This window comes from Emydura macquarii, unplaced genomic scaffold (genome assembly GCF_026122565.2).
Source record: "Emydura macquarii macquarii isolate MOO-44397 ecotype Brisbane River unplaced genomic scaffold, CSIRO-AGI_Emac_v2 contig_369, whole genome shotgun sequence".
Classification (NCBI taxonomy): Eukaryota; Metazoa; Chordata; order Testudines; family Chelidae; genus Emydura; species Emydura macquarii.
Window position 1 is genome coordinate 3,221,943 of NW_027130506.1, and position 20,726 is coordinate 3,242,668.

General features: G+C 38.4%; 1 protein-coding gene across 2 annotated transcripts in view; it reads right to left on the bottom strand.

Moving 5' to 3' along the window:
- Positions 1-6,401: 6,401 nt before the first annotated feature.
- TAF2 (TATA-box binding protein associated factor 2) overlaps positions 6,402-20,726 on the bottom strand; it is a 110,594-nt gene continuing 96,269 nt past the window's right edge. For both annotated transcript variants that reach the window (XM_067530787.1, XM_067530794.1), the window contains one exon: positions 6,402-8,077. In XM_067530787.1, the coding sequence (XP_067386888.1) occupies positions 7,812-8,077 (266 nt within the window). In that variant the 3' untranslated portion in view covers positions 6,402-7,811. The remainder of the gene's footprint in view (positions 8,078-20,726) is intronic.

Below are 20,726 nucleotides of genomic sequence, written 5' to 3' on the forward strand. Positions count from 1 at the left end.
TTAGATGGTATCGATTGTGGAAGAAACACTTCAACACAATCAAGAATTGATCTCCATCCTGTTTTTCTTGGGAATTAAGAAATATGGGGAGTAGAAGCCCTTCACTTGCGTTGGGATGGCACTTGTTCTGTGGCTCCCTTGCTGAAGGAGAATCCACTTCCTGATGAAGGATTTCCTCATGAGAGTGATCCCTGAAAAGGGATCAGGAAGGGAGTTTGTGGTGAGATAAACTCAGTTGCGTCACTAGAATGGATAACCTTGGGTACCCACTTGTCTGTTGTTATTGCCATCCAGTTGTGGGGACAGGACAGTGTGGCATTAGTATTGGGACACAGTTCTCAAGCAACCTGTCAAAAGAAATTCATGGCTGGAGTTGGCCAGTGGTAATAGACGTGAAAGACATTGCATATCTGGGTCTCTGCACCCTCTGTTGTTTACAGTATAATTCATGAGCGCACTGTTAATAAAACATCTGAGGAGGTGGTCTGGGCTTGGAAGTTTCCTTTTGATGTTTTCTCTTCAGGGTCGGGATGTAAATGACCAGGCAGCAGAGAGTTGTCCTAGAGTCCTTGAGAAAGTGAAGTGACTTGTTGCCCTTCAATGACACTAATCTCTTCACTGAGAAGAACAAGTCCTCAGTAGACTTTTAGACCTAATATTATGCTTTTGGCATTAATGGCAGTGAGTGGATTTACAGAGCTTGTTGGAGCCTGCTAAAGTGCAGGCTGGTGTTTTCTGCACTTAGCTTGACCTTTGAACAATGTCAGAACATAATTCATTAACCTATTGACATCATTGACACTATCCTAAAGAAAAAATATGGTTCCCCATTCATCTCTCTTCCCCACCAGTATCTCTAGCCTTTACAGCCGCTTGATTTCCTTTCCTCACTCCTGTCTTTGTGCTTTTTTCGACACTGCATGGCAGATGCTCCCACTTCCTACATGTCAAGTCCTTACCTCTTTTCAAATCGCAACTACTCAGTGCATTCCTACCCCCAGCCCCATATCTTGCTACTTGCCTACAAGTGAGTTCACTGACCCTTTAAAAAAAGAAATGCAGACTGCAATTGTAACCACACACTTTTATTACTCTCACCCTCATTCTTCATCATTACAGTGCTAGTACAAAGCTTTTGGAATTGTAAAGTACTGTGTAAGTGCCAAGCTTAAATCCATTTTGTTTACTGTGAAGTAAGTTTGTTTGAACCATCTGACCACCAGGGTAGGGTGTTGATCACAGTTTGCAGCATGCCTATTAGTGAACTGAATGCAAACTTCAATGTTTGCAGTGCTGAGTGGAAAGAGGCTTGAAACTGTGAGCAAAGAAGCTGCCACCTGTTTCCTGCAGTATTCCTGCGGTATTCAGGAAAACGGGACTGCATAACCTTCCTTGTAAATAAACAAGCTTTCACTAAAGAAGTACCTGACTCCATCACTGATTTATCCTCTTAACAGAAACAATCTGCAAAACAGCAATTATATGCTAAACTGCTTGGATCGAGAGAGGCAACAATGCTGTCAAATGTATTTGAAGTTAGCAGTTATTCACTGCACATTACAGCAAAACCTTGGTTATGTTTTAGCTAGATTTGAGGTGAGAATAGTGTAGCAAAAGCACGTGTTACATAATCAACTGTAAATCAATGAACCAGCTAGACAGTTCATTAGATTTTTTTCAATATAATCCTAAATCATGTACATTTGCCAGCTTGCCCACTCCCTAATAACTCTTCATAAGTAATTAAGGAAAGAAGAAAACATCCCAGCTATAACAGTTTAACAAGCTATTTAAACTTTTGGAGGATAGATCTTTAAACTTAATTAGGCCATCGCTCTGCAAGCAGCAGAGCTTCTCTTACACTGTGACTCACAGCTACTTAACATCTAACCTCCCTTGCTAGCTTGTCCATATATTGAAAAAAACCCTGTCAGTTCTAAAATATTAAGTATTTGTTAGAGTGCTGCACAGCCAATCACGACGGTAGTGGCTTGTAGAATGTGGTGTTGGAAAGTAGTCTGGCAGCCTCCTGTTGCCATACTTCTACAAAAAAACTTCAAAAACAGACTTCAGCAAGAAATTGCAGATCTGGAACTCATATGCAAACTTGGCACAATCAAACTGGGTCTGAACAGAGACTTGGAATGGTTATCTCATTACAAGAAGTAATTGTCACTGTTCACACATTCGCACCTTCTAATCAACAGTTGTGAATAGGCCTCATCTACTCTAACTGAATTGACTTTGTTAGCACTTGCCCTCCCCACTGTTGTTTCTTATCCTTGCATGTATATATATATACCTCCTATCTGTGATTTCCATTTCATGCATCTGAGGAAGTGGGTTGCAGGCCATGAAAGCTTATGCCTGCAGAAATTTGTTAGTCTGTAAGGTGCTACAGAACTCTCGTTGTTTTTGCTGTCTTGTGACAGTGGCCAATGCAGAGTGCTTCAGAAGGAATGAACAAAACAGGCAATCATCAAGTGATCCATCCTGTCACCCATTCCCCGCTTCTGGCAAACAAATCATGTTCATCTATGTGTCTGATAATTCTGTTCTTTACTATAGTTTCATCCAATGCGCCTGGTACTGAAGTTAGGCTTACGGTCTGTAATTGACTGGATCGCCTCTGGAGCCTTTTAAAAAAATTGGCGTCACATTAGCTATCCTCTAGTCATCTGGTACAGAAGCTGATTTAAATGATAGGTTACATACCACAGTTAGTAGTTCTGCAGTTTCACATTTGAGTTCTTTCACAACTTTTGGGAGAACACCATCTGGTCTTGGTGTCTTATTACTATTTAATGGGAGTCATAAGTGTATCTATAAGTAATGGAAGCTGTCTTTAAGTGGGTAGAGACTATTTCAACCAGCGGGAGCTATTCTTCATGTGGGAAAGAGAGTCTTGGGGCCTTTACCTCTCTCAGATTCTTCTTGCTCTTTTGGGATGAAAAGAACTATTACCAATTTTCCTCCCTTAATTTCTCACCTTAAATGGATATTCAAATACAGAAACAGGTGACTGAAGCTAGCAAAACTGAAATACTCAAATCAAATAGAAACTAGTGCACAGGACTTTAAAACAAGGATAATTGAAAGATCTGCCATTTTGCTGACACACCAACTACTCCCACTGCATCTGAAGAGCAAGAAGAAATGCAAATGAATTCCTGAAGAAATTAATACAAAATTCGTAAGTGTACATGCTTGAACTCCAGCCCTAGGAAACACAGATACTTTTTGTAGATATCAAAATTTCTAATGCTAAAAATGCAATCAAGATTCAGGAGCAGAAATAACTATAAGATCCTTAAAAATCTTACACCAGTGGTGCAAGTTAGACCAGGTCCGCCAGCTGTTCTGGCGCCTACTGAGGCTGCTTGGTCAGAATCAGAGAGCCAGCTTCCTGTGCTCCCAAACCCTCAATCTCCTGCATATGAGTGGAGCTTTTGCAGGGTTGAGAATCCAGCTCTGTCAGACTGACATCTAGATTTGAGTCAAATCATTTGGACAAAAAAGATTCTTTGCACCAAAGAGACTATTAATAAGAAATTGGAGCTGTGCTTTTTTCTTTCATGATTTAAGATCAGATACGCTACAAAGGAATATGTTTTCTGGGACTTAGAATCAGTTGAAAAACTACTAGCAAAAATTACCAAGCCTCAACAGCCCAAAAAATTGAATGGGAATCAGAGTAGTCTGCCATTGATTAGTGATTTCCATGCTTCTAATATGTGCTTTCAAGTTTAAAGGTGTTTTGCTGTCTTAATAAAAGTTCTCTACAATTTATGAAAATTCAGGAATGATTTTTTAAATTTCTTTATTCCAAATATATAAACAACTCCTTACATAACTATGAATGTAAAATCAACCTGAATTGACTGACATCTTACGTCTGGAATAAGAAATAGCCTAAGCAATTTTGTTATGAAGTTGTTGCTGTCATTTTTACCTCAGCTATCTTATGGGCCACATATGATGCTTGGATATTGGATGAGAAGTATTCAGACCTTTGTTTTTAGTGAAGAATAAACTAACAAACTTAAAAACATGTCTGTAATACATTAATGCAATTTTTTTCTAAAACTGATTTCTGGCTCACTTGTTTATATATATATCTCAATGTAGGTTATTACTATGTTATAGTTTTATGCCAAAAGATAAGCAATGTAAGAACAATATATTTAAATAAAATCTTGACACTTATTGAGGACATCAGAGAACCTTATAAGAATACAAAATTTATATTAATTGTCTCTGGCTTATTATGAATGAAAAAACATTATTGTTTTTAAATTCCGAACAGGACAACAATATATAAATATAACAATTTAAAATCCTATTAAAAGCATTAATATTTACCTTCAGTATTTTAAGGATCATATGTGATATCTGATATTGTGTAAACAATTTTCATGTTCCAACATTTAGTGGATAAACTGTTAAAGAAATTATGGAAATACTCATATAAAAATTATCTATGACTTTTATGAATACAAAGTCAACATAAGTAGTTATTAAAATGCTGTTGTTTTATGCCCTAACAGGCTAGACAATTGTTAGGTGGTCTATTGCTGTTCTCAATATTCATCTTAGAAATTTAGCTTAGAGTACTTTATGGGCTTGCATACGAATTTGCTATATAAAGATAAGAATAAACTCTTGTGCCAGAGTTCATAGTGGCACTTGCATTCTGGAATCCCTCCCCCACAGGACAGAACAGAAATCCCGCCCCCACAGCCACAGGACAGACAGAAAAGGTAACAGCTAACTGAGCTCTGGTCTATACTCACCTGGAAATTCAGCCGCAGTCGACAGGAGTTACACAAGCTACACAGAGTAGCTTATGTAACTCCCGTCGACTGTTGTGCTTCCCTTCTGCGTGCCGTCTTCACTGCACTGCGCCGACAGGAACACAGGTTCCCGTTGATGCAGCACGCCACTTGCGGGAGTGGTTTACCAGCGTTGACTTCCCGATTGATTGAGCGGGTCTACACTGACCGCTCAATTGATCCAGACAGATCGATCTGACAGCGGCAACTTTGCCACCATCAGTATAGACATACCCTGAGCATCAGACACTGAAATGAATTTAGTATTTGCACTCTCCGTGTTTACATACACACACAGTTTCTTTCATATTATATATATACATATATATACATATATAATATATATAAAAACAAAAGATAGACACAAACATGTATGCATGTACACATATATATGCGCGCACAACTTTCACAGTGCTTGAGCAAATGCAAACCTACCTAAGCTAAGCATTTTCCCTTATGGCCCAGGTAGCAGAACCCTACAGATTCGGACAGTCTACTACTTTGAATATCAGAACCAGACTGTACAAAATGAACTGTATTCATTGCAGGTAACCTGTACATTTTGAATGTACAAGAGATAAATAAGCCAACAACCAGGTGTTACACTGAATCACTACACATCCTGCTTTTAATGTTGAAGGAGAAAACGTCAAAACAATTGAACACTGAATAGTTATAAATTATACACTTTGTGGGAGCAGGGATTGTGATTTTCTACATCTTTGGGGAGCAACCACAAGTCCGTTTTTTCTTCTTTAAAACTGAAACACATAGATGTTAAACAATTTAATCAGAATAAAACAGCTAAATAATGTCACAATGGGATTAGAAACCAGGTCTCCTGACTCTAAGCTCATATCACTAGACAGTGCTGCTTCCCCTAAATATAATCACAAGATGTCTTCAAAAAATAAAAGCAACGTGAGACTTAGATATTCACATTCTTTACCATGTAATCATATTTGCCTTTCTACCACTCAATAATGCCAGTTTTCATTGCCTTTTTGTCCACTTCTCCCACAAACACCTTTTCACTGTTGTGTCATTTCTTAACCTGTGACAAAAACAATTTGAAAAAAATGCCATCAAGCCACTACCATATCCTCTTCAAAATCCCTCCTTGTCAATTCATGATGCCAGCAGATACTGTCAATTGACAGTGGCTAGGCAGGTGTTATGTCAAACTGTACAAATAATGCTTGTTTCCTTCCTTCCCCACCTCATGTTTTTTCCTGCTGCCTCTTATCATTTACCAATACTATAAAGTTTTTAGGGCTCTGGTCTTTGATTAGGGTCCCTCAATGCTAATGGTAATATAAATAAATAAATCCCTTTACATGTATTGGCGTTTAAAACATCAGCTCTCCAAAGTCTATAACAGCAATATAATCTTAAAGCCTCATAGGCCTACAAGTATCAGAATATCCTAAGTAAACCCACATTAAGGAATGTCTGCTTTTTTCCCCTCTTACCCCCTGCTTCTTGATGCATTGTTTTCCCATAAATTGTAGATTGATTTGTTTCTGTTCAGTGATACACTCCAAAAATATGACAAGATCCAACAGCAGGTATTTCATATAAAAGTGTTTATTTGGGAAGGAGGAGCAGAGGGGGGAGAGGGAAACAGACTAATTTTAAAAAAAATCCTTCTTGGGTCACTTTGGAACACTTTTTTCCCTAGATGTAGCATCATTCTCTCTCTCTCAGGAATCCTTTAACAAAAACATTTGAAAATAAAATATTTAACCTAAATACAACCATTTTATAATAGAAAGCTGAATAAGATGTAAAATCCACCCAACAGTAGTAAACTGGTACATGAAAATAAAAACATAAAAAACCCTACCTCTACGCACAAATAAGGAGAAAATGTAAAAAGAAGCAATGATGTTTTTACATGGATTGCCAAAACTTTTAAAAACTGAAGTTTTAAAACAAAGTATTTGCTGGGTGTGTTAGTATAACCAAACTGCATATATCACAGCTAAAGACATCTGAATTCACTCACCTTTTAAAGTCCCAGGCCTAGGTTAATGTAGTAATATATTTTTCCCATAGACTAATGAACTGACAGTAGAATACTTCCAAGAAAATTCACTCGAACAAGAGTATATTTTTTAATGTACACAGATTTCAAAAATATTTTTAATTTCAGCAAAAGCCATTTTTTCGAAAAAGTGTCTTCCCAATTTCATTATAGTCACCTTTGCCAAAATAATTTGCAAATTTTATTATATTTTAAAAGCCTGATTAAGGGCAAAACATGCATTAAGTTTTTCTGCTAAAATTACGGAAACATAATTGCAGAATGCGATTATATTCAAAGGGTCGTGTCCATAATAAAAATCTGCAGCTTAAAAGAAGCTTGGAACTTTAAGAGTTTTAGTATCTGAAAAAGGCAGATATTCTATATACTATTTTTTAAAATTCTGACATTACACTGCAATGGTTAAAGCAAGAAATAGCTCAACAGAAGATTATAGGTAAGCCTTTGTCTTCTCAGGAGGTTTATGCTTGGTTATACAATACTGTCTTGGAAACAGTGCTTCACCAGAGGTCTGGCAGTTGGCTTCTGTTTAAAACATACTTTGCCTCACAACATTCATCAAAGGCTTAAAACATAATTCAGTCTGGCAGTACACATGGACAGCATGATGTTCAGGGGGTTGCCAGTGAACATGGGGTCCTTATATAAAGAACTGTTTTCTTTGTTTAAAAGGGAAAATGAGTGGGAGGTGGGGAAAAAGAACAGTGAAAAAGAAACTGACTCAGAACCATAAAACATTTTTCTGAATCAGATTCAGTTCAGCAATTGAATATACAAATAGAATGTTTCAAATTTAGATTGTGACTCAGCTTCTGAATTGCTAAGACAATTCATGCTTTCCTATTTTCATACAAAAAGATAGAGGCTTTAGTTATATACAACCTTCTAAATGCTGTGTGAATGCTCTCGGTTAAGTTCTTGAAGTGCTCACTTCAGTCCGAAAGTGAGGGAGAGCGAATTGACCGCCCACTGGCTGGGCTGTTAGAGAAAGTGAAGGGCTCCTTTTCTTTTTCTTTGTTGTCATGTTTATGTTTATGCTTATGTTTATGTTTATGCTTTTTCTTCTTTTTCTTGTGCTCGTGGTGGTGGTGGTGGTGATGATCACTATGTTTTGAGGAGTTTGATTCTTTACTAAATGCAGAGAGTGGAGTTGCTGGCACTGGAAGCATGTTCAACTCTAGTGAAGACTGTTCTTTACCTAAGACAAAGATACAATTGAAATTTCAATTTTTACTTTGCTATAAATAAACTCACATAACTTAACATCGAAACTGAACAAATCTGCTGCTGAAATATAAGCTAGTATCTACACTATCATGTCTTTCATCGTTTTAATATTCTAAAACAGATGCTATTAGTACACTGGTGCCATTACCTTCAGTTATTCCCAGACAAGCCTCTGAGCACACTGACAGTTTCCATACAGACTTAATTTTTAGCAGCATAGGCGTGATGTGCTATTCCCTGCTTCGAATGGTACAAATGTATCCCAGATGACTAGTGAGTGTACATCTAAGGAACCGTAAACCATACCAATTTCAAGAGATCAATTTTCCAACACAAGTTCAGAAACCTAATATACTGTATTCAGTGAACAACTTAGCTGCTTTTGAAAAATTCTGGATATAATGATAACAGACAAATATAATCAAACCAATGATTGCTGCAGAAATATTGTATATTGTCTTCCCAAGTACACCATGATTTGCTCTCAATCCACTGCAAAGGCAAAACTCAGTATAACTGCCTCTGTCCTGGTAATCCTATTTTCTTAGAAGTTAAAACATTTCAAAAACCAACTTTACAATATGACTGACAATCACAGTGGAAGACTTAAAAAAGCTCAGTCTATTCAGTTTATCCAAGAAAAGATTAAGTGGTGATTTGATCACCACCTAGAACTACATACAGGGGAGGAAATTTCAGAGAGTACACTGTTTTTTAATCTAGCAGAAAAAAAACATAAGATTCAATGTCTGGAAGCTGAAGTTTAAATTCAGGCTAGGAATAAGGTGCAAATTCTTAACAGTAAGGGTGGGTAATTAACCATTGAAACCATTTACAAGGGATTTGATTAATTCTCCATTACCTGAAGACTGGTTGCTTTTCTAAAAAACATGCTCTAGCTCAATCCCGAGATATGGGCTTGATGCAGGAATTACTGAGTGAAATTAAATTGCTTATGTTATGCAGGAGGTCAGACAAGATGATCACAGTGGTCCCTTCTGGGCTTAAATGCTATGAACATTTTACAATTCTGAACTCAGCGGAATAATATGTGATTTACCAATTTGTTATCAAATGAAAACATTTACCATCACAATTCAAAGTGGCTTTAATTTCTGATATACTATTAACTCTGTATATTTTCATATACACATGATGGGAACACATAAACACACTAACCAAGACATTCATTGTTGACCTTAATGCATATTAGCTACATCCCTTTTCATTGAACCCTGGACAGGTCTAATCCAAGTCTGTAGGCCACTAGCCAGTTTACTGCAAAAAGATAAGGGACTGCTTCGTGACTATACCTGTGATAGCTCTAGATTTCTAATAATCTTAAGGCTCTCAAAAGACTTCCCCTCGGAATCCGCTGCCACGTCCTGAATCCATTTCTTTAAATCTTGCCTACTTTTTAGGCATCTAACATAGCATGGTTTCTGCCCCCATGCTGCAAGCAGACTAAAGTACACATTGTAGTGAACCTATGAATCTTAGCACAATGAAAGATGAACATGTCTGTTCAAGATACTAAAATACAGTAGAAGCTCAATTTTATGAACACCAATGTTATGAACAACCAGTTATATGAACCATATTTCCTGACCTGGCAGGGGAAGGGGGGAAATCACGTAACAACAGTGGCATCCCTTCACATGCTGGCCTTCAGTGCATTGGAAATCACTTTGCAGGGGTTTGAAGGACAAAAAGGAAGTGATGCACTGTACTGTAACTTATGCACTATATCTACTATCATTTTGAGATATTCAATTTTATAAAGTTTTGATTTTATGAACTCCTCAGTCCCCATTTGCTCATGAATCATGAGTAAGGAAGATTGCACTGCAGGCAATGTTAACAAAAGCGTAGAAATATTTTATATGCACATGATGTTGTATACAAATATTTTATTTGCAATATGTTATAATCGACAAAGTATATACCATGTATGTTAAAGGCTATTTAGATGAACAATTCTATTACCACAGTACACTGTAAAACAAAGAGGGTATCAGGTGAGCCCAATCTATAGACTTCAGCTCTGACTAACTTTTTGGGGATAGAGATTTTCAGATCCAGGGTTTTGTTTCTGGCTCACCTCTAATACTAAATGTTGCATTTCAGTGGGCTAGATGACACAGCATACAAAGCATCTCTGATGCTAAGCATACTTCTGAATCTTCCAACTGTGGAAGGGCAGGGGAACACAGCAAGTACCTGAAGTAGTATGTTAATATTGATAAACAAATGGCAAATGTCCCTGAATGATAGGTCAGTGCTCCCCCATGACAGAAGCATGAAAGATTAGCTGAAGGGCACAGTATGCTCAGGTCTCTCTCTTGTTCTTCAGAGTTTGTTTTTATTTTAAAAGAATAGGTCTCTAGCTCTTACAGTTGCAAAGAAAACCTTCAAAACATGAAGCCAGTAAAACTGATGCAAAAACATATACCTGAGTTTGCAGAGAACCTGTAACAACTGTTCTGAAGTGTGAACTGACATTTATTTTAGTGAGTGCTAACTCAGATGTCAATGATACTGTTTGTTAACTATACCACTGTGCTTCAGAGCATGTAAGAAAAGATCTAAACCAGCGTTTCCCAAAGTATGGGTTGTGGACCCTACAGGCAGGAGAACAATCAAGGACTAGCCAAGGAGGAACAGAAAATGTACATATTAAGACTTGTATGCCTTTAACACTACATGGAAAGGAGCGATTGGCTTCATTTTCCAAAGAAAGAGAGCTCATCTTTCAAAAGTCTAGGAAACACTGAGACAAAATGACATTCATTAAACTGATCACTGAAATCATCATCTAAGCCTTAGACTTCAAAATCAATGGAATCACTAATTTATTCCTTTTCCAGTTGACCCAAAAATCTATATATTCATGGTTTTATCTGCCAACAATTTAAGGGAACCCCAATGATGATCACAGTGTAATCAATGAACACAACTGGGGAATATTACCACCATAGAAATCAGCATAGATGGCACAGAGTGCAACAACGCTTTGTATATTCTGATACGAATACGGATATCAAAAGGTGATTAGACTAGCTCAAATCCTTTCATATATTCTTCTTTATATACATTCAAAATTGAGCCAGTTTGTGCCACAGTCCTTGAATCTGACAACATTCACTTCCTTCACAGAGCAGCTTCATTGCCAACAAATGTTCTTCAAAAATTCCAACTGCACCAAGCCCCTAAATTACATGATATTTGATACTGTCAACGAGTGCTTTGAAGTCAACACAGGTAACATAAATGTGCTTGTGCTGAACAGTATGTCAGAAGAAGCCTGTCCAGGTGATTTAAATAAGACATCTGTAAAATGGACTTTTGTGAGGGATTAGAAGGACTACTCCTACTTTAGGCATTGACCTTTTGTAGACAGAAACCAATGTTGCATGAACAGTTCACCTTTTTTCCCCCAGGTTTCCCTATAATTAACACTTACTTAAGGCCTGTGTTAGTGACCTGCCAATACAAGTGAGGAGGGCTAAATAATAATTCTTTCTAAAGCTGTCAATTTTACTTCTATATTGGCCAAAGGGGGATTGCTGCAGGGAGACAAAGGAGTTTCCTCTCTCATGGAATAAGATGTGAGAAACACAGGTTCAGATTAATAGCAAAAAACAGTAATGGGATGGGAGCCCAGGAGTTCACGTCTGAAATGGTTACTAACATTCCTTGAAACAGAATATACAAATTCAGAATCCACCTGGCATCTTCCTTTGTTCTGGATATGCAGATTACAACCTAATTATTAGCTTTTCTCTGTTCCAACCAGTTGGATAGGTGTGCAGAATTAGATGAAACTCCCATCATTACAGAGGAGCTTAGAGACAGTCACAGCATCTGAGACTGGAAACTCTTAGAACTCCAAGTTAGCAAAATGGAATGTTACAGAGACTGTAGAGATGTGATGCGAGAGAAGTTGGACTCATGGAAATAGAGACAATTTTAAACTGGAATTTTTACTTTATATGGGTATTATCTTGATAAGCTTTAAAGGAACTTTTTTCCATCAAAATGAAAACTTTCAAAAACAAGCTGTTTGATTTATGCCCTTGTTCCTAAATATAAAAATTACTAAATTGTCTTGTTTGCAAAACACTTACAACATTTAGTCATAAACTGTCCAACTTATTTTTAATTGTGCTGATGCACGAATTTTGAGTGGCTGTTAGGTTGCTAAAGCTTTTTCAATCAGTTATTTTACTTAGTGCTGAAATTTTGTAAACTGGTGACATAATATATCTCAAGAGACCTCTACACCCAGATAAGACTATGTCAGCTTCCTCAAAAGTGATCTCCTGTTCTGTATTTTTATATTTGGTAGGGAATCACAGACTTACAACCTCTATGGTATGTAAACACAGAAATCTCTTTAAAATTGCTGTCTGAGATGTCATTTTTCGCGTTTGATGTTTGCGGAAGATGACCTAATCTGCACCTAATTTTTCTAAAGGCTTTGGAAGGAGGTACTGCAAAGCAGAGCAGTGTTCAAAACCATAAGAATGAAGGGTGGGCCCAAGGAGCCTTGCCTTTTGGGTCAATGAGCCTCCACCTGAGAGGACTGACTTTCCAGAATCCTGAAACTGATCACTCCTCGCAGAGGAAGTCAAGTCATAAACAAAAATGCTACGCCAGCCTTTGGTCAGTCTCTCCCTGCACCAGAAGAAAGCCCACTAACAAGAAGTGCTGTGTCAGCAACATCACTGTCTGGCTCTTCAACTGCAGTTCCAACTCCTATTTCACATGAGACCAGAAGACCACAAAAGTGGAAGAGTTCATAACTCCCCTGTTAATCCCAAGTATCTTATTTTTCCTTTTTCATTGCTGTCTTTGTTTTTATTAGCTGGGATATGCCCCAACCCTTTTATTCTATAAATTTAGGGTGTGGTTGTGTGTGTGCCCCTGTGTAGCATCACCCATAAAATCCACTCAAGAAAGGCACCAGAAAGAGAGTTCCCCAAGTTTCTCCAAGACATAAACCAAAGTCTCAAAGATACACATAAAGAGTGTTGTCTCTTCAGTGGGCTCTAAGATTTAAAGCTGTCAGGTGTGAACTGCCAAACAACAGTTATCAAACCTCTGCTTATCAAAGGCTAAGGCCTGTATTGTAACTTCTCTGGGCAGAAGAGGGATGAAAAGGGTTACTTATCACACAAGAATTGAAATCTAAGGAGAAAGCTTTGTAATAGACTCTGAAATTGTGGTTCAGACATTAGATCATTTGGTTTCAGTATCAAAATACTAAACCAGCTCCAAGTTAAAGATTTGACTGACCTAGCAAAATTCTTTAGTTGGGTTTTATAACCAAAGGGACAGCCACATCCTTAGAGCCTTTCTTAGAAGATTATAAGCATTATTTGTTATATTAATCTGGTGATTTAACTAATTTGATTATTTATTTCCAAATATTTCCAAACCAATATTGATACTAACTTGGTAATTTTATCTTGATTTAATAGTTGTATTCCTTTAATTTTAGTTTACTATTATTAACAATAGTTTAGGTTTGGTGATATGTTTTCTTGATTTTTTTTTAACGTTTTGTTTGTTTAATAGAGTTATTAAATTTTATAAAAACATACTGAGCCATATTCTTTCAATAGGCCAAGTGGATCTAGAATCCTTGAGGACCTGTGTGGACATTAGTTGGTCAATTTAAAAGCCCAGCCAGTCCCCTCTAATTACCCTAGAACAATAAATCATTCTCTCAGTGAAATTAGCAGTTGCAACAGAATGTAAGATCTGTATGTGTTTTCATGGCACAATGCATTTGTGATTCCCTGTAAGATCACAGATGAATGTCTCACTCATATTGTGGCTTTTATCTCTAGTATTTATGTTATTGTTATAGCAGCTTTCACAACTTTCTTCTACAGTACCTGGAAACACCATTCTTCATGAAAGACAGAATGGATATTAGTTCAATATACATTATGTTATTTCAGGCTATTCTGACTCCAACAGAATCTTAAAGCCTAAAAGCCACCAGATTGGAAGCAAGCATGTGTTAGATAATAATGTTATCCCATACATACTTACACGATATGTATTAAAGCCAGTCTACCACAACAATTACAGCAAATGTTTCCAGCTTAAAAGGCTAAGCAAAAACACACCTTTGTCAACATTGCTATCATGACCTGAGAAAGAATTACTGCACATACCTATCTGCATTGTTAAGTAAGTTGGCTTAGTGCAGGCGATCCTGTCTCCCTCTAGTGGCTGACCATTGTGACTATAACAGCATGCTATTTACTCACAGATGACTGAAGGCATCTGTCTACATGGTGTGTTAGTGCACACTGCCTGGGGTGTAAATTCTTGTGGACACCAATGTGTTGTGTGCTAACTGGCCTGTGTGGACCCTGCTAGTGCACTAAAGTTCCCCAATGCACCTTAATATAATATGGAGCAACATCGACATGCACTAAGGAACTATTACTTTTACTTACAAATATATTTACTTCCATTTATAAATAAACTGAAAAAAATTAGTCTGGAACCATGGAAACAAATGTGGAATCCTAGGATAAAATTTTTACAATGACTGATTTTAGAGTATGACTACACTTTAAGAGCAGAGGAATATGAAAGTAAATAGAGGAAATTGTATTTTAAGCTTGTCTGATGTAAAAGCTAATCCAATTGAAAGCACTACCTAATACAAAGGACACTTTTCCATATGGAATGGAACAAATAACCCAATTTCACCAAATTCACCTGTGCAATATAGTGTAATAGTCACGTTGCAGTCTTAAATGTGACATGAAACCTCGTGTTTACATTAGAAAGAAAGAGTGCAAAGTCTGGTCAAGATTTTTTTGATCTTTTAAGACTGACGGTGGAACACTGTCACTGTTCTTGATTTAATAGCAAATAAAAAATCTGTTTTTCATATTAGAAATCTGATCTTGAATGGCTTCAGAGGATCAAAAAAAATGGCTTCTGTTGCTTCTCTCAAAGCTGCTGTTCTTAGGGAACAACTACAATTAACAATACAGTATTTAAAAATACCATTCAGAGTGAATGTGCTGAAACCATAGGATATTCCACTCACCAGCACCAAGACTGGTTTGATGAAAACAATGAAGAAATCCTAGCATTAATTCAACAAAAAAGAAATGCATTCTGTAACTGGCAAAATGACGACTCTATTCAACAAAAACATGAGGCCTCTCACCTGCTCAAAGCCAAAGTCCTAAGTAGGTTACGCGACATCAAAAACAAGTGGTGGCAAGAGAAGGCCTCTGAGATCCAGGGTTTTGTAGACCAGGATGACATGAGAAGCTTCTTTCAGGCAACAAAAGCTTTATATGGGCCAAGTTCCAAAGGCCCAACCCCCTTATGTTCCCAGGAGGGCTCCACCTTCCTTAAGGACAATGCAACCATTAAACAATGCTGGAAGGAGCATTTTTACAGCCTATTAAACTGTGAAATCATAGTCTCTGAACACACCATTGAGCTTATTCCACAATGTTCAGCAATGGAAAACCTTTCCTGAGGAAGGTCAACGTGCCATCGCCCAGACAAAAAAAATCACGAAATACCTGGCCCAGATGATATCCCAGCTGAGGTTTATAGAGCTGCGGGAACCATGCTCCAGCACAAACTCCACCAACTCCTTGACAAAATCTGGACCTGAGAAGAAATTCCACAGGACCTCAAGAACACAAACATTGTTACAATATTCAAGAAAGGGGACAAATCTTTGTGAGAACTACAGAGGTACTGCCCTCCTCTCCATCACAGGGAAGATCCTCACCTGGATCCTACTAAACTGCCTCCTCCTCCTTGCAGAGGAATTTCTCCCTGAATCACAGTGTGGCTTCAGGCCATCCCGAGGTACAGCAATATGATCTTCGTGGTGCACCAGATTCAGAAGAAATGCAGACAGCAACACCAGGAGCAGTTCATGGCATTCATCAACCTAACCAAGGCCGCTGACTATCAACTGTGATGCCCTATGGAAGGTGCCGTGTAGGCTTGGCTGTCCACAAAAATTCATTTCCATCATCAGACTACTCTATGATGAGATGACTACCATCATTCTGTGCAACGGATCAGAGACCAAACCATTCATCATTCTCACTCCTGTCAAGCAGGGCTGTGTCATTGCTCCAATACTCTTTCCATTTACCTTGTTGTGATCCTCCTGTTTGTCATCTGTGACCGCCTTCCTGACAGAATCAGGATCGAGTATTGTATGGATGGCTAACTCTTCAGTCTCCGACGTGTCCAAACAAAATCTAAGATCATGAGAATTGGCATCACTGATTTCAAAATACAGATGATTGTGTAATCCTCACACACACAGAGGCTGACCTGCAAAGCACCCTAAATCTTTTTGCAGATGCCTATCACAGCCTGGGTCTCTCTCTCAACACTGGAAAAACCAAGGTACTCTACCAGACTTCATCTGCACAAACTACTCTTAGTACTACTTTACAAATCACCATCGACAGAAAACCCTGGAAAACATGGACCATTTCCCATAACTTGGCAGCCACTTCTCCCAAACAGCCAGCATTGATACAGAAATTGAATACAGGATCTGCTGTGCCAGCACATCCTTTGAAAGAGTACTTAAACGAGTCTTCAGTGACAGAGGTCTGCAAACAGGCACCTGAATCTTGGTCTACAAGGCAGTGGTCATCCTCACCCTCCTCCATGGTTGCAAGACTGGGTGACTTATAGATGACATCGCAAGCAGCTGGAGTGGTTCCAGTCGCACTGCCATAGAAGGATCCTCAGGATCAGTTGGGAAGACTGACACGATAACATCAGCATTCTCTCTGCAGCCCATATCAGCAGTGTAGAAGCGCAGGTCATGAAACACCAACTCCGTTGGGCTGGCCATTGTGTATGTATGCCTGACACTTGTTTCCCAAAGCAAGTCTTCTTCTCTGTTAAATCAGGGAAAAAGAGCTTGCGGAGGGCAGCAGAAGCACTTCAAAGACATATTGAAAGTACACCGTAAAAGGGGTGGTATCAATCCAACGAACTGGGAGGACTTGGCCTGGAACAGAACACAGTGGCCCCATTCCATACACCAAACTACAGCCCATTCTGAGGAAAACGGAGGTGCTCATGAGACAGAGAAGCGACAAAGGAGGATAGAAAGGACACAACACTCTAGCCAACAACTATATCTCCTCCAAGATTACACCTATCACCTCCATGGGAAAATCTGCAGGACACAAATTGGGCTCTTTAGCTACCTAAAAATCCATCAATGAACCCTTGGTGCAGACATCATCCTCATGTTGAGGGATAGCCGAAAAGAAAGAAGAAAGAAAAAGAACTAACAGAACAAGAGCAAGTTTAAAAGATACTTTCCATACTTGATTTTTTTGGGTTGAATTGTTTTTTTATAAAATGCATAGAGGCATTCATGGTTTGAATAGCATAAAAATAATTTCGTTATTGTATTTAGGGCATTTTTAAAATATGTTTGAAAACATTTTCTAAGTAAAGCTGAACTATGAAAGGACGTAATTACAGTATTAAAAACTGAAATCCTATTTATTCACAGGGTAAACGGTTGTACTGCAAGTCTCCCTTTAATATCCTGGTGGTAGGTCTCAACTCTGACTTCTCAGGGCCACCTCTATGGGTGAAAGGATATGATAAAAAGCCTGTAAAACGGTAATATAACAAAGAAAAACAAATTTACATGGTTTTCTGTAAGACAAAGTAATATGAAGAAATTTGTGTTTGAGTCCAGTTTATTATCCTGTGGGGAAATTAATCAAAAAGCATGCTGAATATCACTCACTAATAGATATTGCAGCATTCAAAGCTAGCATGAATTCCCTCCTTCCAGTTGCTGTTTGCAAAGCTAGAACTGTTTTTAGCTAATTCCCTAATGTTTCATAAGAGTTGGTGTATGTGTCTGAACCACAGCTATGAGAGGGGAGGCTATTCTTTCAGAGTACCTTGATTTGGAGATGATACTGAGAGCCTTGATATCTACTAATAAAATGCTCTGTCTATCTTATCACCTCCATCAAGAGTCACTTCAACATCATCAACAGCTGAAGAATGCTTACTCGGCCAGTCCTGTAATAATTTAAATCCCCCTGAAAGTCCTCTGAAAATCTTGAATGTAAAGACTCACTGATATCTCTGAAAAACTGAGAAAACTGCATTTGGAAGCAATTCTGTTTAGATATGGGTTTGTTTTTTCCTTGTTTATTATTTGAGTTCATCTGCCCTTATTGCTCACTTGAAATTCATATTTCTCTGTTTGTATCAAAGAGAGACAGAGATAAAGAAGAAAAAGGTGAAGTTTTAAAAGCAAAGAATATTTTTAATAACTGTCCCTAGCAGTATAAATGAAGTAAGAGGAAACAAAAAAATATGCTAAGATCAAACTGTCTCAAAATACAATATTGTATGCAGTGTATTTGTAGCCATGTCGGTCACATGATATTACAGAGATAAGGTGGCTAATCCTCATCCACCTTATCTCTCAAAATACGATTTTCAAAGGCTTTTAAGTGAGTTCCATGCACTTTCAGAGGCAAAGATAATGTCTGATTTCTCAATTACCTAAGATACACAGTGTATTTCATCTGTGCTGAATGTATAAATAGCTGGGGTAAATCGGTCATTCAGCACTTAAAAAAATCTCAGATTAACTTTACTGTCCATTATAGGTCTATACAAGTAATGGCCAACTGGCCCCCATTCCACTCTGATTCAGAATACACCCATTCTGAACCTTAGCATACTTAATATAACACTGGAGCATGGATATAGTTGTTGGAGGGTCCCATAAGTCTCATTTGTAAACTATTTGGCAGAGTTTTGCAAAGATTCTTGATTATGACTTTATATCCCATAATGTGTAAAAACAATAAAAAATGAACTTTGCAAAACATCACATAAAAGTTATAACTACTAACCCTTAATAGACCAGCTTCATATGTTAATGAGTTTCTGTGGTAGCTGACGTGCCCCAGCAAGCACCGAGCTTTGCTATGACAGCAGAAAAGGAGATGTATAGTGCCAATCTATAAAAAGGGGAATAAGGACAACCTAGGGAATTACAGACTAGTCATCTTAATTTCAGTATCTGGAAAGATAATGGACCAAATAATCAAGAAATCAATTTGCAAACACCTAGAAGATAATAAGGTGATAAGTAACACTCAACATGGATTTGTCAAGAACAAATCATGTCAAATCAACCTAATTGCTTTCTTTGATAGGGTAACAAGCCTTGCGGGTGGGGGGGAAGCAGTAGATGTCATATACCTTGACTTTAATAAGGCTTTTGATAAGGTCTTGCATGACCTTCTCATAAACAAACTGGGGAAATACAACCTAGATGGAGCTACTAAAAAGTGGGTGCATAACTGGTTTGAAAACTGTTCTCAGAGAGCAGTTATCAGTGGTTCACTGTCAAGCTGGAAGTCCTGTACAATATCTCCATCAATGACTTAGATAACGGCATAGAGAGTACACTTATAAAATTTGTGGATGACACCAAACTGGGAGGGGTTGAAGTGCTTTCGAGGATAGGATTAAAATTCAAAACGATCTGGACAAACTGGAGAAATGGTGTGACATAAAGAGGATGAAATCCAATAAGGACAAATGCAAAGTACTCTACTTAGGAAGAAACAATCAGTTGCACATATACAAAATGGGAAATGACTGCCTAGGAAGAAGTACTGCAGAAAGGGATCTGGGAGTCATAGTGGACCACAAGCTAAATATGAGTCAACAGTGTAACACTGTTGCAAAAAAATGGAACATCATTCTGGGATGTTGTGATGGTCCCTCACCTCTTGTGAGCACCTCTTGTTGACTGGGAGTGATCTTGCACTTTTTCCTCTCCTTGGTGCCCCCATCAGCTGTTGCCCTCGTCAGGCAGGTCTTCAGTAGCTCATTCCTCCGGCTGCCATAGTTAATATGCATGAACGAACCCTTCCTGGGGTAAAAGGTCCAACAGGGCCTGTCCTTGTGCTCTTGTTGGTGTCTTCAGCACTGTCTCAGGGCTCAGTTCTCAGCCCTTTTGGGCTAGCGTTAAGTCCGTCCTTGCCTTGTTATAGAGCAATGCCCCAGGACTTCCTCCCTGGAGACTCTTTGTTCTAAGCAGTTGTCACTGACCCAGCTCTCCAGCCAGGTCACCTCTCAAGTTCAGTCCCCTTCTGGGGAATAACAAAGTTCAACAAATGGTTGGCCCCTCTCTAAGGTCTTCAGACTTGTCCTTGAGCCCTTTGAATTCTAGCTCGTCTTGGGCTTCTAAACAACACTTGTCCCCCTTTCAGGGCTTTGGCTACACTGCCACTGGGCCCTTCCACTATCCCGGGTCATCAACATCATTTCGCCTAGCCAGCAAAGCTCTGTTGCGACAATCCCCTATGGCATGTGCCATATTGGATCGTATGTCCCTAAATACTCCAGGTCCCAAACCTGCAAATAGTAGCCATGTACTGCTTCTTTAATAGCTGCTGCTGCTGCACTCCCTGGGCCATGCCCCAGTATCCCTTTCCACTTCACCCTTACCACAGGGCTGAAACCAGGGTTACTTACCAGTAACTGTTGTTCTTCAAGATGTGTTGCTCATATCCATTCCAATATAGGTG